This window comes from Rosa rugosa, chromosome 1 (assembly GCF_958449725.1).
Source record: "Rosa rugosa chromosome 1, drRosRugo1.1, whole genome shotgun sequence".
NCBI lineage: Eukaryota > Viridiplantae > Streptophyta > Magnoliopsida > Rosales > Rosaceae > Rosa > Rosa rugosa.
In genome coordinates, this window is record NC_084820.1 from 7,329,186 (window position 1) to 7,346,172 (window position 16,987).

At 38.7% G+C, this 16,987-nt stretch overlaps 1 protein-coding gene, 1 long non-coding RNA gene and 1 pseudogene across 2 annotated transcripts; 1 reads left to right on the plus strand and 2 right to left on the minus strand.

Moving 5' to 3' along the window:
- Positions 1 to 576: 576 nt before the first annotated feature.
- On the minus strand, positions 577 to 4,146 carry LOC133727500 (sialyltransferase-like protein 2; annotated as a pseudogene).
- Positions 4,147 to 9,536: 5,390 nt separating this feature from the next.
- LOC133727111 (uncharacterized) lies at positions 9,537 to 12,277 on the minus strand. The gene is made up of 7 exons (XM_062154737.1): positions 11,672 to 12,277; positions 10,999 to 11,518; positions 10,615 to 10,875; positions 10,416 to 10,507; positions 10,222 to 10,314; positions 10,032 to 10,114; positions 9,537 to 9,822 (listed from the first exon to the last, which is right to left on the minus strand). The coding sequence occupies exons 1-7, from the start codon at positions 12,179 to 12,181 to the stop codon at positions 9,639 to 9,641; spliced, it is 1,743 nt and encodes a 580-aa protein (XP_062010721.1). The 5' UTR covers positions 12,182 to 12,277; the 3' UTR covers positions 9,537 to 9,638.
- Positions 11,202 to 11,798, plus strand: LOC133727112 (uncharacterized). The gene is made up of 3 exons (XR_009855009.1): positions 11,202 to 11,339; positions 11,449 to 11,609; positions 11,659 to 11,798. It is a non-coding gene; the product is annotated as an uncharacterized LOC133727112 (long non-coding RNA).
- Positions 12,278 to 16,987: the final 4,710 nt, after the last annotated feature.

Here is a 16,987-nt window from a genome sequence, read left to right on the forward strand (position 1 = left end):
TTGTAGAATCTGTGGCAGAATGCGTCAAGAAATGCTTACCAGATCCACCTGCAATTATAAATGCAAGCCCTTGGCCAGATAGCTTCTGTCTTAGAAAACCCTACAATACATTAACATTGCAATCAGATAAACAAAGAAAAGACATGGAACTTTGAAAACAAATGAAGGAAACAAAATAGAAAAAAACAAAAGAAATTAATTAATGGTAGAAGCATGCTCAGGAAAAAAAAAATGAAATATTTCTGAAACACCCAGTATCTTACCTCTGCACCAGGAATAATATTACGAGCCCTTTGGTCAACTGTATTACTGACTTTAACATCATTAACGAAACAAAGGAATGCATCTGGCTACAAAATTTACCAAACACGGAATGCACACAACCTGTATGAGTGAAATATCAGAAGGAGAATCTGGCTTTTGGTGTTATGCCAGTAAATCAAACTTAGCGACTTTCACAAATGCAACTAGCTATGAAAGCTTGTTCATATTCCCTTCCAGATCTCAGCAAGAACCTCACTTAAATGTCAGTCAAAGTTATTATTATCTAGTTTATAAGATTTAGCTGTTGTTGCTGCAACTAAAATAAGACATAAATGAAAAACTGATTTGCTATATTTTTCTAGTGAAATTAATGTTACTTCATAAGCTCAACTTCAAACTCACAACCAATTCAAATCAAGCAAAAACTAACTCTTAACAGGTTCTTATGTTGTCTTCAGAGATAAAGACTTGAAAACTAATCACCCACACACAACTTGCACAAACTGAAAAGAGAATGATCAAACTAAACTAATAAATAAAGAAGTTGAGAACTTTATCACTATGAGAATTGAGGTCAACAAGTTGGTTGGGTGTTAAGGTCAAGGACACGCATATAAGCTACAGAAAAAGAATATACAAACCCGAATCATCTTGTTCATAGTGTCATGAATTGTTGTTTTGATGATCAAGACCTACTTCCTGGACTCTGCAAAATTTGTATATACTTAGCGCTCTTGTAATAAAAATGCCATATCTATAAAAAAAAATGGACCAGTTCTTATACCATCTAACTCCACAACTTTATCAAGAGTTTTAGCGGATCCTCTATTAAGAAGCCGAAACGTACATTTCTTGCCCACATGATCAGTATAGTTCTGTAATAGAACAAAAAAGGTCAGAAGACTTCTTTTTAAGTCATAAACATTACTATTTTAACTCTTAATAAGCAGTTAGCTTGACCTGAATTAGTGCACCATTTTCTCTAACAACTGCATCATAGCCATCTATCTCTCTCCCAAACTTTGTTTTTAAAAGATCGCCCGAGTTTTCGATAACAGCACAATAGCCAAACATGCGAGGGACATATGGTGGTGTGAAAGGGAGTACCAGAGAAAGTTTCTCCGCACACAAAGTTTTATTCTTACAGCGGTCACTGCAGTACAGAAATACCCTATATCAATAGTTGTCCAAGACTGCTTTATTCTGAAAAAGGTTTTCACGTGTGTTACTCACAGTAGTACTCCTTTATTAATCCTACGCCATGCATAATCCTCCCATCCATTTGGTAAAGAATCAATGAACTCCCGAGTGAGAATGGTGGTACTATTCCGCACCTGAGCAATCAACTCACTGAATAACAAATCAATTGTAAAGCATAAAACAAAATCAAATTTGACAGCTGAAAGAAAGATCAGAGCAGACAGAATAAAATACATTTGACATGCATGGCTGGATGTTTGATTTGACGACACAGTTACAACAGATATCAGTTCTCAAGTCATGTGCACATATCTAAGAATGATACATGCATCAGCTAGCAGACGTAACACAGTACTCACCTGTTCCCAAGTAGCCAAAGCTTCACACAGATTAAACTCATACAATAAACCTTCAAGCTCATTGGTTTTGGGATCTTTCTGTTTGTACATAAAATTTCAGACAATATATGAGTCTTCAACTTACGTAAATCATCAACCACAAATAGCACACAATAAACAAGCAAACACAAATTTTTCCAGAGTATTGCTTGATGAGATTGTAAGTCAATACAAAAATGCGCTTAACATTGGCTCTTGTCTGTAAACTAAATCATTAAGCAGCTACACTGATTTTCAGATAAAGTGTAATTCAGAAATGCTCACCCATTTAGGAATGGTGTCACTAGGAAATTTCATGGTGACTCCGCAGTAATCTTAACTAGTCTCTGATGTGCTCATATTTTCCTATATTTCTTTGCCTCTTAATCTTAGTATTTATGCTTAGTCCTCCTTATTTCGAGTCATTTATGTTGTTACAGTGTTTTTGTAGGTTTGTCTCATAAAGAGAAGAAAAGAAGCTAAAATGAGCTAACTAGGATTGAAAGACGCCCAGGTTCCAGAATCTGTCTCTGCAGAACATCCAACTTCGCCGAATTACTGGGAGTTACCCACATCGAATCAGACAATGACCCTTATATACATGGAAAGCTACGGATGTCTATTTTCTGTAGAATTTTACGGATCTCGATTTCGATACTTCTGGAGAAAGTTATGATTATTTGAGTGAAGATAGGTCGGACAGGAAATCTGCTCGGGAATTTACAACCATTCGTGGAGAACTCAAGTTCTGTGGCACAAGATCATCAATCCTAATGTTTTAAGGAAGTTAATTCAGATGTGGATTCAATGAGGAACTTATTCCTACTTTTACAAGAGATATTTCAAGGTTTTCCCATTCCAAATGAAGAAAGGAATCTAAATCCAAGTTTTACAAGGAAACATGAAACCAAAGATGAGCAGAAATCTGCCCTATATAAGGGAGTACGAATTTACATGAGAAAGAGAGTCTCGGGAGCACAATGTAGACGCCTAAGGAGCAGAGACGACTCATCCATCTTCCCCATCTTTTCCCCTTCCATTCTTTTTATGTTTTTCCTATGTTTTATTTAGTTATATTTTGCTAAACCTTTTTCTAGGGTTAAGATGATGCCCTATCATGATTGTTTATGTACTTTGATGTTATATTGATGGATTTATAGTTTCTTTATGATGAATGCTTAATCACTATTTGAATTGATGCTTTATGTTTAAGTTCTTTGATTGATCACCTTAGGGCTTTGCATATAGTAATTGGAAGACAAATTTGAAGCAGAGATGCAATATAATTTGATTAGCTTCTTGTGATTAAGTGTGGTAAATTACATTATTACTTGAGAAAGACTAATGGTTTGCTTGATTCCCTTGTTTTCTAAAGCGTAATGAGTCTTGCATGTTAAATTTATACCTGAGAAGGATAAACTGCATAGTTAGGATATAAGATCTTTACCCGAGAGGGAGAGCATCATACACTTAAGGAAAACTATGGTCTAGAGTACCTGAGAAGGACTTAGATACGGGAATTATCATCTAGAGGAACAAAAGAATCTGTTAATTGCATTGAAACATAAATAGGATTGTTAGTGGTTGATTTCGAAACCCTAGGTTTTATCATTATTTGTTTGTTTATTTAATTCTCAAATTATTTGTTTATTAAAAAAACCCAAAAATCAATATCCTCTTTTGCTTGATTGTTTATGTGTTTTTGTGTTTGGATTAATTAATTGAGTTAGGGTTTAAATTGATTATCAATCCTCAGTTGGAACGACCTCGTACTTGCACACTATACTAACGACGATTCGTGCGCTTGCGAGTTTTAATTAAAATTTCACAACAGTCTCAGCTTGTAAACCTAATCCATTCGCAGCCTGCATAGGTAGACCACGCACAAGAGTAACAACACCGATTTTCAATCACTTCAAATTCCGCATATACATTACTAAATTTTACCAAAGCACACACACACACACACAATTTAGACTGAAAAGAATGAAGAAGATGAGACTCACCACACATTTTTGGAAACGGCTCTGCAGATTTTGCAGCGCTTCCAAATCATCATCGGTGAGCCGATTGATCTCATCTGCATCACACAATTCAAACCATTATACACATCATGCATATATATTTATATAGTGACACAGAGAGAGAGAGATGCTTATAGAGATCGGAGACTCCGGTGATGTAGATGAGGATGGTGACCAATCCAAACAGTAAAGCGATGACGAACGCTAACCGCAACAGCTTCATTGACTGCGACTCAGAGAGAGAGAGAGAGATTGAAGAAGAAGCTGGTAGAGAATTGAAGAAGCTCTCGATTTCACTTTTTCTGGATCTGAAACGCTTGCTTTGCTCTATACTTGCTCCACTTCAGAGAAAGGGGGGTGCCTTGCCGGAGAGAAATGGGGGTGCCTCGCCGGAGACTTCTTCAGAGCGACACTAGGTTAATTGAAATAAAACCCTAGGTTTGATGAGAGTTTGTTTATGAGAATTAGGGGAAAGGGTGGATCAAATCAGAAATCCTAAATTGGAGATTGAAAGGAGATGGAGATGGAGAATTTGAGAAGGGAGAAATTTCGAAAATTACAGGAGGTGGTGGTGACTTCTATAAGGCGGCGGAGATGGAGTCGATAGTGGAAGATCGGTGGCCATGACGAGTGTTGTGGGGCGGAAGAAATACCCGGTCTGGAGCTTGCAGCCATGGAGACGGGGAGAGAGAAATCTCAGATCTGTTTTCTCTCTCATTGATGGTGTTGAAAAGGAGAAATCGATGGTTTTGAGGAGATGCGAAGAAAAGACTGCCCAAGTATTGGAAATAGCTATTTTGTCTAAGCGGGAGACAAAGTCGCTAGTGCTAATTAAGTTATGAAAAGCAGGCATTAATTTGGCTCTTTTTATTTTGTATTCATGAATCAGACAACATATAAATGGAGTTGTGTTGTCTGAACATGTAGGGATTAAATTTGAGTGAATGGAGTAAGGAGGGAAAGTTCCCGCCTATATGTAATCAAAGTATTAGTTTTGGTGTGAGAGATAGGCATTTGTCATTCAGACAACATAAATAAGTAATTTCGTTGTAGGAGTACAGATATATGTAACCTACATGTCAATTAAAATTTGTTCATTTTGGGGGGAATAAGTGGCATTTGGGGGTGCATCCATACCTTCCCAATATATATTCCTTGATCATACAACACAAAGTAAAAAAACTGTTGTATGACATTCTGCAAGCTACTCTCATACAACAAATATAATTATTCTGTTGTGTAATGTAGTACATATTTGGACCCAAATTTGTGTCGAGTTAGGGGGGAAATCTGCCGCTCTTTTTTTTATCATTCACACAACAAAATATTCTTGTCAGTGTTGTGCAATCACCTTCTAGATAAAAACTTCAAAATTTTTATGGCCTTATACAACGGAAGGTTCTTAAACGTGTTGCATGATTGACTTTTCATCATCATACAACAACTTTTTTTTTTTCGTTGTGTAAAAAGTGTTGTATATTGACATTATTGGCCTAGTGTACCTTTATTAAGAAGGAATGTGATAATTTGTCGAAGTAATGTGATAATTCTACCTAAACAAGTTGATCTTTCCGGAGAGCTCATGACTGACCCTGTTGTCTTGGCCACTGGACAGGTTTGCAATTTGTATGAATACCCTTGTTAGAATTCTCACCAAGAACTTTTAGACTCTAGTATTTCTATTTGGTTTTTGAAAACCCAGAAAAGAAATTAATTTGGAGTATCAACTTTGTGAAACTACATCACTTACGCCATGACTCTGCTTCAGGACAAGGATTATTATCCAATCTATGTTTTCTATATTATCTTTATGCATGATGATCATTGTAGACCTAGTTTAGAGTCCTTTGAGGTAATCCCTCTTGTTTTGTCGTGTTGATGTAGGTGACATGTTTTAAAACAAAAATATCCCCTAGAATTGTTATAGATTCTCAACTACAAAGAATGCTAAATACAACAAATATAGTGATTTAAAGGGGATATATCACATCAGCAAGATATACTTTGGTCAACTAATAAAAATTAGTAGAACAGACGTTGTAGGTAGCCGTTGTTTCAGTTATCTTTTTTTTTAATTTTAAATTAACTCAAGAATAGCTATCCTTGCTGGAGGACAACTCTCAAATTGGATAGCTATATTTAACTTTTAGCAATTTTTAGCTATGTTTATAGCAAACACTGTTGGAGATGCTCTTAGTTCTATTGATGGTAGAGGTGGCAAACGGGCCACTAAGCACGAGCACGGCACGGGCCTGGCACGCTTAAAAGCGGCCCGGCACGGCCCAAGCCCGTTAGTGGCCCGACACGACCCGAGCACGTTAGAATAACGGGTCGGGCTGGGCCTAGAATATTGGCCCATTGGCCCGGCCTGGCCCGAGCACGACATATTGTGGGCCGGCCCGTTACAAACACAAAATTTCATTTTGTTTTTAAAAATATTAAAAAACTACAATGATGAGATTTGAATATGAGATCTTTAAAAACACAGCATACTCTTAAGACAGCAGCAATATCAGAACCAAACAGCAGTCACAGACCACCATAGTGTGGCACACAATTTTTCAGTCAGAGTATAATAGATATTAGCCCATAAATGGAGCCCCAATAACAACATAACCAGAACAATGTAGGGGAGCCATACAGTACCAACAATTTAACAGAAATAACTGACTGAATGATATAATATGTCACGCCCCGGATTTTGAATAACAAATTCAAATCCGAAACATGAATTAATACAACTCACATAAATACAACCTGAATTTTTTTCTCAAAACAACCACACCTCACATCGCTCGATATTACATAAACCAAATCTCAAATTTGTTTATTACAGCACACTCTCACCAAATTATAAATGTAGCTCAATGAGCATAACACACCTCACAAAAGAAAGTCAGATTCACACAAATGCAGCTACTCTACGCAGCTCGATCACCTTCCTGATTTTCCTGACCTATAGGATTACCCGCTACACCGTTTGAATAGTGTACCGGGATTGCAACAATACAAACCCGGTAAGCTTTTTGCAAAGCTCGTATGAGTAAATGAAAGGATTGCACGATTTAAAGTAACCAAATCAACTCAAGCATAAATTCAACTCAAGTATTTTCTTTGCATAATAATTGAAGTGTACAACGTCACTTCAAGCATCAATCAACTCACATCTCACAATGACTACTCAAAAACAAACAACTTCTTACTCAATATATACTCACAGGCTTATGATTTATTTATATAAATCATCCCATGCAGTATATTATACTTACAGGCTTATGATTAATTATATTAATCACCCCATTCAGTATATCATACTTACAGGCTTATGATTAATTATATTAATCACCCCATTCAGTATGTCATACCCAAGGGCATATGATAACTCGTTTATCCCCCAAGCAGTATGATGTACTCAAGGGCATACGATAACTCAAGGTTATCCCCCTAGCAGTATAGTGTACTCAAGGGCATACGATAACTCAAGGTTATCCCCCAAGCAGTACAAAGGCAGACAGACTAAAGCTCTAACTGAATCGTAGAGTGTCACCTTGGCCAAGGTTCACCCTTACGAAAATATTTGCTTCAAATCACTCGACTCCTCATTTAACTCATCTCAACGACTCAACTATAGCACTTTACTCAATTACTCTTTATCACACTCAACTCAACCTATAAGATAAATTATATCTTCTAGAGAGTAATGCTCGAATTGTAAATCAATCGCATCAATTCCACACTTCACCAAATACCACACATCCAATATATATTCCACGTAAATATATATATACGTAGTCACCCACACAAGAATGACCACTAATACCAACTATAGTTCACATGCATTAAAATCAGGAAATTCATTTTTATAGTTTAAATACATTTTACTTACCTATGGACCGTAGTTGAGCAAGTCCATATAATTTAAAACAAATATTTATTTTCATAAAACAATTTCCACAATTTCCCAATTAAATAAAATCACCGAATTTCGGTTCGTGAATGAACCATGTGCGATTTACTCACCTCGATATTCCCGCTGCGTCTTCAATTCAACACAATACACACCGAAACCGCTCACCCAAGGGAGACCGTCAATCACCTAATCAAACATGACCTTAACTTAGCCAACAACTCAAAAACATACTCAAACGACAATCCAACGGTCGGATCGAAATTAAATGATGATCCAACGGTCGGATCCTCACAGATCGCCTTAGGATCATCCTCCAAAAATCATCACGAAGATCCAACGGTCGGATCTTCCTGAATCGTCCTTACTAACATCTTCACAAATTTATACGAAAATCCGACGGACGGATTCTCACGAATCGCCTCCTTAATCACTATTTAGCAATTATACGAAGATCCAACGGTCGGATCTTCGCCCATGACCACACAAAGCCACTGGGACAGTCATAAGATCAACATATCAAAACTATAATTCCATCGGGCGGTCCGATCTTCACAGATCACAAATTGAACGATCGAAATCGTAAAATTCATAACTTAAACATACGATCTCTAAAAATTATGAATTATATTTGCAAACGATCGTATCGACACGTAGAACACAAAAATGGACAGAAACTGTCCTTAAGGTGGCCGGAGGTCGCCGGAAACCACCATCACAGTGGCGGCGCCGCCACCCATCCAAAGTCAAAATTTGACAAAACTCCTAACATCAAAGTCCTTCATCTCAACTCCAATTTCACTTTTCATAACTACACCAAAGTCAGATTATAAGCCAAAAGAGTCGAATTTTACCTCACAACATTTTCAGATCGGATGAACCCTAGTTTCCAAATCGTGCGAATTCGATCACCACAGCTCGATTTGATGCAACCCACCTTAGGATAAATGATCTACATCCTCAGGAGTGCAGAATCCCTTCAAGAAAAATGGCAAAAGGTGACCGGAGGAGGGAGAACAATAGTGGCGAAGTGAGGCGATTTCCAACTCGGCTGCACCATGTTCTTCGACTTGCAGAGACCACCACGATGGTTATTTCCCATCGATGTCTTCTTGAAAGTTTTAAAGGACTTCAGGGCGAACGAATTTGCTTTTGGAAGCAAGTCGATTAGAGGTCTGTGGAGGGAGATATGGCCGGACAAAGGAGAGCCCAGAAAACGGTGAGGGAAGAGCGATTTTGTCGTTGGCAGTCCCACTTCTCGGTCTCGATTCTTCTTCTCCAGCTCGTTTCAAGTTCGATTGGTTGCCCAGACTTCATGTATAGACCAAGGCGAGCAAAAGCCCTCCAAGAACTCGGCCAAAGGTGGCCGGAGTTGGGAGAACGATGGAGGCGAAAGGAGGAGGCGCGGCTGGGCTCGGGAGAGAACTGGGGAGGGATTTCTGGAATTCTGGAAATTCTGTCCTTGTTTGCAATTTCCGGAAATAGGAATGTATTTATACCAAAATGGAAATATCTTCAAAAATCCATAACTAATTCACACGAACTCCGATTTTCGCGTTCTACATATGCACGAGTTCGTATCGACGAGCTCTACGACACTTTCATGAAGGAAATTTTCCCAAATTCCGTAAGCATAAAAAGTCAACTTTTCACGAGCCCCTAACTTATGTTCGTTTTCGAATAAAACTTGTTTGAACTAATTCCACCACTCCTCCGAGCTTCGTACTTTCTCCCATGACCACAAAATCATTTCCAAAATGTCATCGGAAATTAACTTGAATTTTTGGGGTATTACATAATATATATTTCGTAAGCAAGTTAACAAACTAATTAGGTAAGTACGAACTAGTTTAAGCTCTAATCTATTTAGAGTTTAAGCTTCTTTGCCATCCTGGCTGCACCTAATATCCCTTTACTGATAGCCTGCTTGGCATCTCTCCTAGCCTGCCTATCCAAAACTGCTCTCCACTGGCGATCAGACAAACTCTCTTTACCAGCCAATTTCCGTTTCATATTGTAGTATCGACGATAATTGTCCATATAGTTGGACCTGGTAGTAACAAACACAGTGTGTTAATGCGAACAGAAACAAGATACAATTGAAAAATACATGACTCAATTCAACAGTCTAGACAACTAGTTATTAATCACGACCACAAAGAGCAAATGAAGTTAGCACTCATGAAAGAGGGAGTATGAAGAATATTGACTGCTGTTTCTAGTCTGCTAATCTATTTCAAAATTGGATGAAACACTTACTGAGATAAGTTATTCCCAGATGTAGTTGCTTTGGATACATGAGAACTCGCATCCACAGATTTAGAACCCAGTTGTTGATTGATCTGTTTTCAACACAATTACAAAAAAAAAAAAAAAAAAAAGTAATTAAGATGAGAACCAAATAGTGAACACCATGATCATTCTTATTTCAAGACTTCTCTCAACAGACCTCTGCAAGCAGTTCCATGTGTTCTTGAGGGATAATGGTCGAAATAGAATCAAGCCCACATTTCTCACTAACCATTTCTAGAAGAAGCTTAACCTGAAAAAATGTTCAGGTTTTAGTCATTAAAACTTAAAGTCATGAACAAAATGATAGTAGCATCCTTGTCTATTAAAATCTAATATAGGAAAAACAAGCACCTCTTCCTTGAAAGGGAATTCTCTATCAGGCAAAATCTGCATGTCTGCCAAGGTCTTGACTGTACCCCTCATCAAATAAGAAGAGTATACTCCTGTAGGATAACAGCTATTACACTTCTTCTATCACATGTAGAAAACAAATGCACAAAAAGTTTAAGTGATTATACAACATAATTTCTGAGAGACAGAAAACACTAACCTAATTTATTGAACAATGTTGAGACTATTTCAAAAACAAGGTACCGGATAGTAGGGCAGCGATAAGAAAGTAACTTTGGAAAAGTAGCACACAGTTTTTCAATTAGAGTTGGCTCAGACTGGCTTCCATCATCCATATTTGCATTCATCAGAACACGGTCAACTCCCTGTTTAATCATGCTTTCATCAATATAAGCAATAAGACGCATAAAAGCGTTTCCTGCATCTTGGACGTTCCATAAGTCAGACTGTTCAAGTAAAACTGTCAAATGCAAAGAAAGTACGTCACTAAGCTAGAGGAGACGGTATCTGATGTACTCAAAGCTGTATTATATGCAATAAAAGTTGGTTAAGAGAAGAGTTGAGGGAAAACAAGAGTCTATACCAATGAGTGCATCAAACATAATAGGGAGTTTAATTTTGCAGATTTGCTTGTTCAGGGAATAGACTTTAGGCACTCCAAAATTGAGCAAACCAGCTATAGTTTTCATGATGTAATTCGTCTTGTGTTGGGAGACAGAAAGACATATTGAGCATATTAGATCGAGCAACAATTCGAGGTCAACATCTGGTGATGATGGATTGAGGCAGAATCTGTACAGAGCATCTGTGATGTGTCTTGTAACATAGGTATGGTGCAGTTCTAAGAGATCCTTAAAGTAGACGAGCACAGCAGTTCTGTCCTCGGTTGACATAGCGCCAAGGGATAGCATCACAAGATTCAAAGTATGCATGGCCTTGCGTTGTTCGATGCTATTAACTCCATCAGTATTTGATTCCACACGTGGCGGAGGATACTTTTTCATTAACAAGTCAGTAATGGTTTTACTTGCAGGGCCAAACAGGGGAGTTCCTCGAAAATTTTGCAGTGTATCGTGAACACACAAACCTGCTTGTTCTCTTACCTGTCCGAAAGACCCGTTAGCATTTATCACCATTCCAGTTTCATCTAAACCTCCAAAAATCCTTAGTTTCAAGATCATAACCGCAGCAGCGGTAAAGTTCAATTATTATGAATATATAGCAATAACGAAAGAGTGAAAAGGTAATGTACCTACCTCGATGCTGGAGACATAAGCGAAGCTGAACAAGAGCCTGAAGGGTTTGGAAACTTGTGACCAGTTGTTGACGCAGTTAGTGCTGCTAATGAGCAACTGAGCTATGCATTTAACTCCTGTGCAGGCGGCACCGTCGAAGCTTGGAGATGAAGAACGAAGAGCTGGGGCTAAGGAATTGCAGACCAACTGGAGATTGTTGATGAGAAATGCTGGTGGGACTTTGGGGATGACGATGGACAGAATTGTGATGTGGGCGTGGAGCACGTCTTCGGAAGGTCGGGGCTTCGAAGCGGCGATCAGGTCGAGAGAGGAGCACGTGGCGCCCAAGTAGGCCAGCGGCGTCGGAGGAGCCTTGTGGTCTCGGAATACCTGGCACATGACGGCTATGAGCTTGCGGATTTCGAGGTCGATTTCGCGACGGCTGTCAGAGAAGCGCATCAGGATTGAGAAGCCGATGTTCGCCGCGGTGTCGTCCACAGTGGTGCTGGTGGTGGGGTTTAGGGTTTCCATGCCCTCAATTTTGGGCGGAATTGGGAGAGAAACCCTAGATTGGTTGATCCGGTTCGCGGTTCAGATAGTAGAGAGAGTCTCGTGTTGATCACGGGGTTTGGCGGGTTAAGTGTGTTCTCATCACGCCTAACGCCTCGTTTTTAAATTGTTTTCCATATTAAAAATTTTACTTTACCGCCCCTACTTACCTTTCGTGTCTTTTTTTTTTTTTTTTAATTTATTTAAATGAACTTTCATTTACTATAAGAAATACACACGGGATAACTAAGGGTCGTTAAGTTACTCAAAATAGGACTCAACATTACCACTTTGACAACAAATTTGTTGTCACTTTTATAAATGTGTGTATGACATACATGTATGTATTATAGAATTTTCCGACTTCCACCTTCTTCCAGTGCAGCAATCGTTATAATTTATGCACTCAATTTCTACGAGCATTAATTCTGTAATAACCTCGATTTTCAATCGGGCAATACTTGGCGGCAGTTTTATTCAATGAAGTATTCATTTCGATTTGGTAGAAAATAAAATTACGTCAAATCTCAATTGTTAATTTCGTAGCAAGGATTAATCAAATTACACTACATTAATCATTGCTGTACCTCATTTTTTCCGGTTTTATCACAAATTATAGTGGCAAATACTTTGTTTAAAAAAAGATTGAGGTGCTCTCCGTGTTTCAAGCAATAAGAGAGGTAGTGCGACACTAGTTGTTTTATACTCTACATGTTGATAGATGGTGGTGTACCAGCTCCAGAAGAAAAGAAAGAAAATTCGTTTTTTTTTTCTCTCTCTCTCGGCCGAACCCAGGGAGCTGAAGATTTTTCTCCAAGCTTGTTCTCTCTCCACAAGCCATCAATCGATTCCAAGTCACGTCCCACGCCTTCGTCTCTTCCTTGCGCAGCTGTCTGTGGCAATCTTACGCCCTGGAACGACAGGCAGCGGCGGCGGAGAGCCGGTTTGTTTAAAACCCCGTTTTAGTTCCAATCGAGATATCTCACGCTACCGGCCACCGATCCTTGCAAAACTTTATCCTCGTGCTTGCCTCAACCCCCTGAAGCCCACAGAAGCAGCGTTGCACGGCGACGCATCCCGTAGCAGCAACTACAAGTCAACCCCGCCAAGAACGAAACCGGAGCTATCGATCCAAATATCTCAAGCTACAGACCATATTTTTCTGTGATTCTTGAACCAGTGAGTTATTCTTGAGTTTCTTAACAACTCTTCAGAAGGAATCGAAGCCTTAAATTGAAGTTTTGACGTCGAAATCGAGCCTTGCCGGATTCTGCAAAATTCTGGAATTTTTCCGACCACCGAAGCTTTCGATCGGTATATCTCGAGCTACAGAATATATTTTTCTGTGATTCTTGAACCAGTGTGTTCTTCTTGAGTTTCTTAACAACTCTTCAGAAGGAATCGAAGCCTTAAATTGACGTTTTTACGTCGAATTGGAGCTCGCCGTTTTCTGCAGTTTCTCGCCGGATTCTGGAAATTTTCCGGTCACCTCGACTGTTCTAGGTAATTTCCGACCACTTCCTTTCGTTTTAAGACTTCATGCTAGTTATGAAAGTGGATCAGCTCGTCATTTGGAACAAGTTTGTAGTTGACGACTTTTGCATCGGAGGTGGTTGACCGGCGTTGGCCGCCGCGTTGACCGCCCACTGACCGCCCCTTGTGGCGGCGCATTCGACCATATTTTGAATTTTTATTATCTAGGCTATGTTCTACGCATCCATATGAGCGTTTTGATATATTATAAGGTTATGTTAGAAAAAGTTGATAAATAGTGGATTTACGTTTTTACGTTACTATTTAACGTTTTTACGTTTTATCTTAAGTTTACGATCTGCGAAGATCTGACCATCGGTTTTACTTCAAATTTAGATATGTTGATCGTATGACTGTCCCGATGACTTTGTGTGGTCACGGGCGAAGATCCGACCGTTGGATCTTCGTATAAATGTGAAATAGTGATTTGGAGGGCGATTCGTGAGAATCTGACCGTCGGATTATAGTATAAATTTGTGGAGATGTTTGTAAGGACGATTCAGGAAGATCCGACCGTTGGATCTTCGTGATAATTTTGGAGGATGTTCCTAAGGGCAATCCGTGAGGATCTGACCGTTAGATCATCGCGTAATTTCGATCCGACCGTTGGATCATCATTAATTTAGAATCCGACCGTTGGATTGTTGTATATGTGTGGTTTATGAATGATTGCTAAGTTAAGATCGTATCTGACTAGGTGATTGACGGTTTAAGTTGGTGGACGATTGTGGATCGAATTTTGAGCTGTTAAGAAGACGCAGCTGGATTAGAGGTGAGTAAACCTCACATGGTTCATATTACGAACCGAATATAATTAATTGATTTTTGTCGTAATTGTGTGGAAATTGTTTATGAAATAAAGATTTGTTTTGAAATAATATGAACTTGATCAACTACGGTTCATAGGGCTGCGGCTCACAGGTAAGAAAATGAATTTAAGTATAAAATGAATTTATATTTTTAATGCGTGTGAACTATAGTTGGTATTAATAGACATTCCTGTGCGAATGTCTATGTATATATATTATTTACGTGAAATAATATGTATTGTTGGAGTTGTGAAATATTATGTATTGTTGGAATTGTGTTGAGTTTATTGTTAAGAAACAATATATTGTGAGGGGTATTGAGTTTATTGTTGAGAAACAATATATTGTGAGGGGTATTGAGTTTATTGTTGAGAAACAATATATTGAGAGAGATGTTGAGTTTTATTGTTGAGGAACAATAAATTGTTGTGATCTGTGGAGATCAATAGGTCACGGGGTGACCATGGCATACTATCAGCGACCCACGCTCTCGCGCCGGGTAGGTGGAACTGATAGTATTAAATCGTGAACCACGCTCTCGCGCCGGGTAGGTGGAAACGATCAGTTAGAGCTCTAGTCTGTCTGCCAATTGTTGAGTGGTGTTGTGAGGGAATTGTTGAGGTTACTTGAGACTGTGAGTGGTCATGTATGAGTGATGTTGAGGTTACTTGAGACTGTGAGGGGTCTTATGTGAGAAGTGTTGAGGATACTTGAGTCTTTTAAGAATGAGTTCTTAAAAGAGAGCCTCAAGAGTATCCTTCCTTTTATGGTGATTGTGTTGAGTTATATTAATTGTAAAGAAATAAATCAACAATTCTTTCTTGTTTACTCATACTGGCTGTAAAAAGCTTACCGGGTTTTTGTGTTGTTGCAACTCCCGGTACACTATTCAAATTGTGTAGCGGGTAATCCTACAGGACAGGAGAACCAGGACGGTGATCGTGCGGTTAGAGCAATTGTTAGAGTTTTACAGCAATTGTACGTTGTGAGGTGTGTTATGCTCATTTGAGCTTTACAATATTGCTTGTGAGAGTGAATTGTAATAATGAACTCGAAGTTTCGAGATTTGGATTTTGTAATTGTAATTATTCATGTTTCGGATTTGAATTTATTATTCAAAATTCGGGGCGTGATAGTTTGGTATCAAAGCGTAAGGTGCATATTTGGTGATGTGTCAATACCTTCCGAGTGATGGCCCGTCTGCAGCGGATCCCCATCGTGTGCTCTTCGGTATTGGCTAAGTCATTGGGTATGCGTGAGTGTTGGGAGTTGTTTAGACCGCTAGGTCGTTTTAGGAACGTGAATACCTTCCCTATAGTATTGACTTGGTTAATATGAATTTGTATTTGACTTATACTGTGTTTTAAGTGTTATACATGTATTAGCCAAGCATACTATACTCCTTAGGTGATGGATATTCGAAGGGGTTGTACTTAGAACCTTACAGTTGTCTTGTAGGTTCGTATGGGAATAAGTTCAGTGGCCGCGAGTTACAATCCTTGAGGAATAGGAACCTCTTGATTCAACTCTGTTAAGTCAACGAGGATTGTTTTATGGAAGTGAGGTTCTTTTGGATGTTGAAGTGTTTGGTTGAAGGCATGATGTGGACCTATGCACATACCTAGTGTGGATACGAGTATTAATGGATAGAAAGTTTGCCTTCTTAAGTTGGACGTACATATGTTTTTGGATGAGATATACATGTCAAATAATAGATATCTTGTTTTGTAACGAGATGTCTTAGTGGGGTTTTGGTAATTGGCATGGGTGATGTGTTTAAAGTGGCTTTGAGATAACTATGCTAATCTTGTGTGAGATTGAGTTATTAGTATAGATTGAGAAGGTTTTGTAGTGACGCTATATACACAACGTGATGAACTTTTAGAAGGAAAAGTTATGAGTAAAGGTATGGGTTTTTCCCTGATGTCTATAGTAGACTTGTGCATATGGCAGCGTTTGTGGCAGTGCCAGTAATGATTTTGTAGCAGCTTTCGTAGCAATGCTTATGTAATAGGCAGCTTGTGTAGTAGTGCTTGTGTGGCAGTGCTGGTAGTGCTTTAGTGGTAGTTTGTGTGACAAGGAATTTTATGGGGGCTAGATAAAGCTAGGCTTTATCTTGATTGTATTCTAAGTGGTAGGACACCTGTAAACAGGGATTGGAAATTCTCCGTTTGGACACCTTGGTCTGTTGACCTGACTATGACTTGTGGACATAGTTTTATTTAAGTGAAGGAAATTGATTTTGTGAACTAGTTTTCTTAAGTTTTGGATCGTAGTATGGAGTTGGACTGAAGTGAATTTGAGGTTGTTGTGTTTTAAGTTTAAGTAGGCGGGACACTTAAAGTTTTGAAATGGAATTTGATCTTGGTCGGTAATTAATGGGGAGATTTAGAGTCAACTCTCTGTAAATGTTATTAGATGAGGGTGTGTTTCTGTGGTGATGGAT

What these genes read in the sequence shown, in the direction of transcription:
- LOC133727111 (XM_062154737.1), bottom strand. Translation starts at nt 12,181, where the DNA reads ATGGAAACCCTAAACCCCACCACCAGCACCACTGTGGACGACACCGCG. An exon ending in TATGTTTGATGCACTCATTG is followed by an intron (nt 10,876 to 10,998) that starts GTATAGACTCTT and finishes TGCATTTGACAG; the next exon opens with TTTTACTTGAACAGTCTGAC. An exon ending in ACATGGAACTGCTTGCAGAG is followed by an intron (nt 10,115 to 10,221) that starts GTCTGTTGAGAG and finishes TGTTGAAAACAG; the next exon opens with ATCAATCAACAACTGGGTTC.